The 2,456-nt window shown below is 47.4% G+C and overlaps 1 protein-coding gene across 1 annotated transcript in view; it reads right to left on the reverse strand.

Moving 5' to 3' along the window:
- LOC123324861 (putative ankyrin repeat domain-containing protein 19) overlaps window positions 1-599 on the reverse strand; it is a 27,498-nt gene extending 26,899 nt beyond the window's left edge. Inside the window, exon 1 of the mRNA XM_044915232.1 lies at window positions 349-599. Coding sequence (XP_044771167.1) covers window positions 349-599 — 251 coding nt within the window. The remainder of the gene's footprint in view (window positions 1-348) is intronic.
- Window positions 600-2,456: the final 1,857 nt, after the last annotated feature.

Below are 2,456 nucleotides of genomic sequence, written 5' to 3' on the forward strand. Positions count from 1 at the left end.
CCCCCCCCCCCCCCCCCCCCCCGTGTGTGTTCCCTCTCTAGCTGTCTCTCTCTGTCAAATAAATAAATAAAATCTTTAAAAAAAAAAAAAAACCACCTGTCTGTAAAGTGGTCTACACGGGGAATTATGAGTGGGTCCAAAGGCAGCTGAAGCTTTCGTTTTCATGCTCAGACAGCCGGCCTGGGCGCTAGACCCCTGCTGGGGGCCTCGGGAGGGAAGACCGCAAAGCGCCCTCGGTGACAGGAGGGCTCCGGTCCACAGGCGGAGCCCGGGAAGGTGCGCGCTTCTCCGGGTCCGCCCCACCTCCTCCCCGCCGTCTCCGGCAGCCGGCCTCCAAGTCCCTATTACCTGTTCATCTTGTCTCTTTCGTCCACGCCCTGTTTCCCGAAAAATAGAATCTCCTGCAGCTTCCTTACGTTGCCCATGCTGGCAACTTTGTGGATCTTTCTGAGATCTTTGTTTCGGATGTTGTACCCTGACCCGAAGCTGTTGGTTCCAATTCTCTTCTCACGCAGGATGCCCGGGCCGTCCCTCCGCGAGCTGGTAACGCGAAAGGACGACCCGCCCTTCTTACTAGGGAAGCTAAAAAACTTCTTCATCGCAAAGCCTGGAGGCTTCACAAACACTTCCCCTTCCCCTCGGCTTTTCACCGCTTCTAGAGCCCATCATCACTAGCGCTAGAGATAAGCCAAACCGCCTCGCCACTACATCACAGTAGTGAAACTCGGCGGTTTGGCATCTTTGAGCGCAGAATGACGTAACCAAGCAACGATGCCGAACACAAATGCGCTTGCGCACCTCACAAACCGTCGTCGCTGGGCCTGCGCACAAAGGGCGGGCGGCCAAGGATGCCCAAAGCGCATGTGCGAGGTCCAAGTCTCTCAAATCTCAGCGATCGCTTGTGAGCCGGGCTGGGTTCCCCTTCAAACCCTGGCAGGAGTTGGCTGAGCGTTTCTGAACATCTGCAGAAGTTAGACTCGCCGGTGTGGAAAAGCACTCTTCCTATACTACTGGGGCTAGAGTGCATGAAACTTCAGGATGCTGAATGCCTCATCCCCCAGAAAACTTGCCTGAAAAAAGCTCTCCCTCAGTTTATTCCTCTTCCATATCCCTCTGGGCCCCAGCCGGTCTCCATGCAATTGAGCAGATGCAGCAATAGAAAGTCGTTTTCAGGGGCTCCGGGGTGGCTCAGGTGGTTGGGCTTCTGCCTTCCCCAGGGCATGATCCCGGGGTCCTGGAATCGAGCCCCAGGTTGGGCTCCCCGCTCAGCAGGAAGCCTGCTTCTCCCTCTGCCTCTGCCTGATGCTCCTCCTGCTTGTTCTCTCTCTCTCTCTAATAATTAAAATCGTAAAAAAGAAAGAAAGAAAGAAAATCTGTTTTCGTGGTCAGAGACTTCAGCAACGTGTATCATCAAGTGCAAACTTACGAGAGGAAAACTGCACGTTCTCCAGATGAAATGAAAACGCATTTCTGCATGTCTCTTAATCCTCCCATTTGTCCCAGCCTTACATTTACATTTTCTTTACTTTTTTTTTCTTTTTCTTTTTTTTTTTTTTTTTTGCTCTTATTTCCCAATTAAATCTTTAAGCAAGCCAAGAGTTATTTTGGAGCATGGTGCAACATTTAAGGTTTTGTTTTGTTTTGTTTTTTGTTTTGTTTTGTTTTGAGAGAGACAGAAGGGGGGGGAGGGACAGCGGGAGAGGGAGAGGGGAGACCCTGAAGCAGACTCCACCCGGAGCGGTGGGGATTGATCTCAGGACCCTGACATAATAACCTGAACTGAAATTAAGATCGGACGCTTAATCCACTGAGCCACACAGATACCCCAACATTTAAGAACTTTTTTAAAAATAGTTATTTGCTTTTCATAACTAATCCATCTTTTCTCACCTAGTTTAAAATGCCACTTCATCATTACTTAAATTCTCAGGTATGTTTTTTTCTGTTTTTGGGTTTTACGTTCTGTTCAATTGACTAGTAGTCTTCTTGTATCCGTACTCTACTATTTTAACTTCTTTATAAAATATGTTTTAATATCCATTACAGGTCCGTAGTTCCCCTTCTTAATCTCCTCTTTCAGTATTCTCTTGGCAATATTTACCTCTACATTATTTGAGATGAATTTTTTTTTAAAGATTTTATTTATTTATTTGAGACAGAGAGAATGAGAGACAGAGAGCATGAGAGGAGGAGGGTCAGAGGGAGAAGCAGACTCCCTGCCGAGCAGGGAGCCCGATGCGGGACTCGATTCCGGGACTCCAGGATCATGACCTGAGCCGAAGGCAGTCGCTTAACCAACTGAGCCACCCAGGTGCCCTTGAGATGAATTTTTAATCACTATGCTAAATTAAAAAGAATTCACAGTGAGAATTTGTAATTACAGTAAAAGAATTAATTTTAACAGAATCAAACTTGAATAGTTGTTACTAGATACATGTTATGTCTTTCCATTTAAG

Source organism: Neomonachus schauinslandi, chromosome 5 (genome assembly GCF_002201575.2).
Source record: "Neomonachus schauinslandi chromosome 5, ASM220157v2, whole genome shotgun sequence".
In the NCBI taxonomy this organism is placed as follows: Eukaryota; Metazoa; Chordata; class Mammalia; order Carnivora; family Phocidae; genus Neomonachus; species Neomonachus schauinslandi.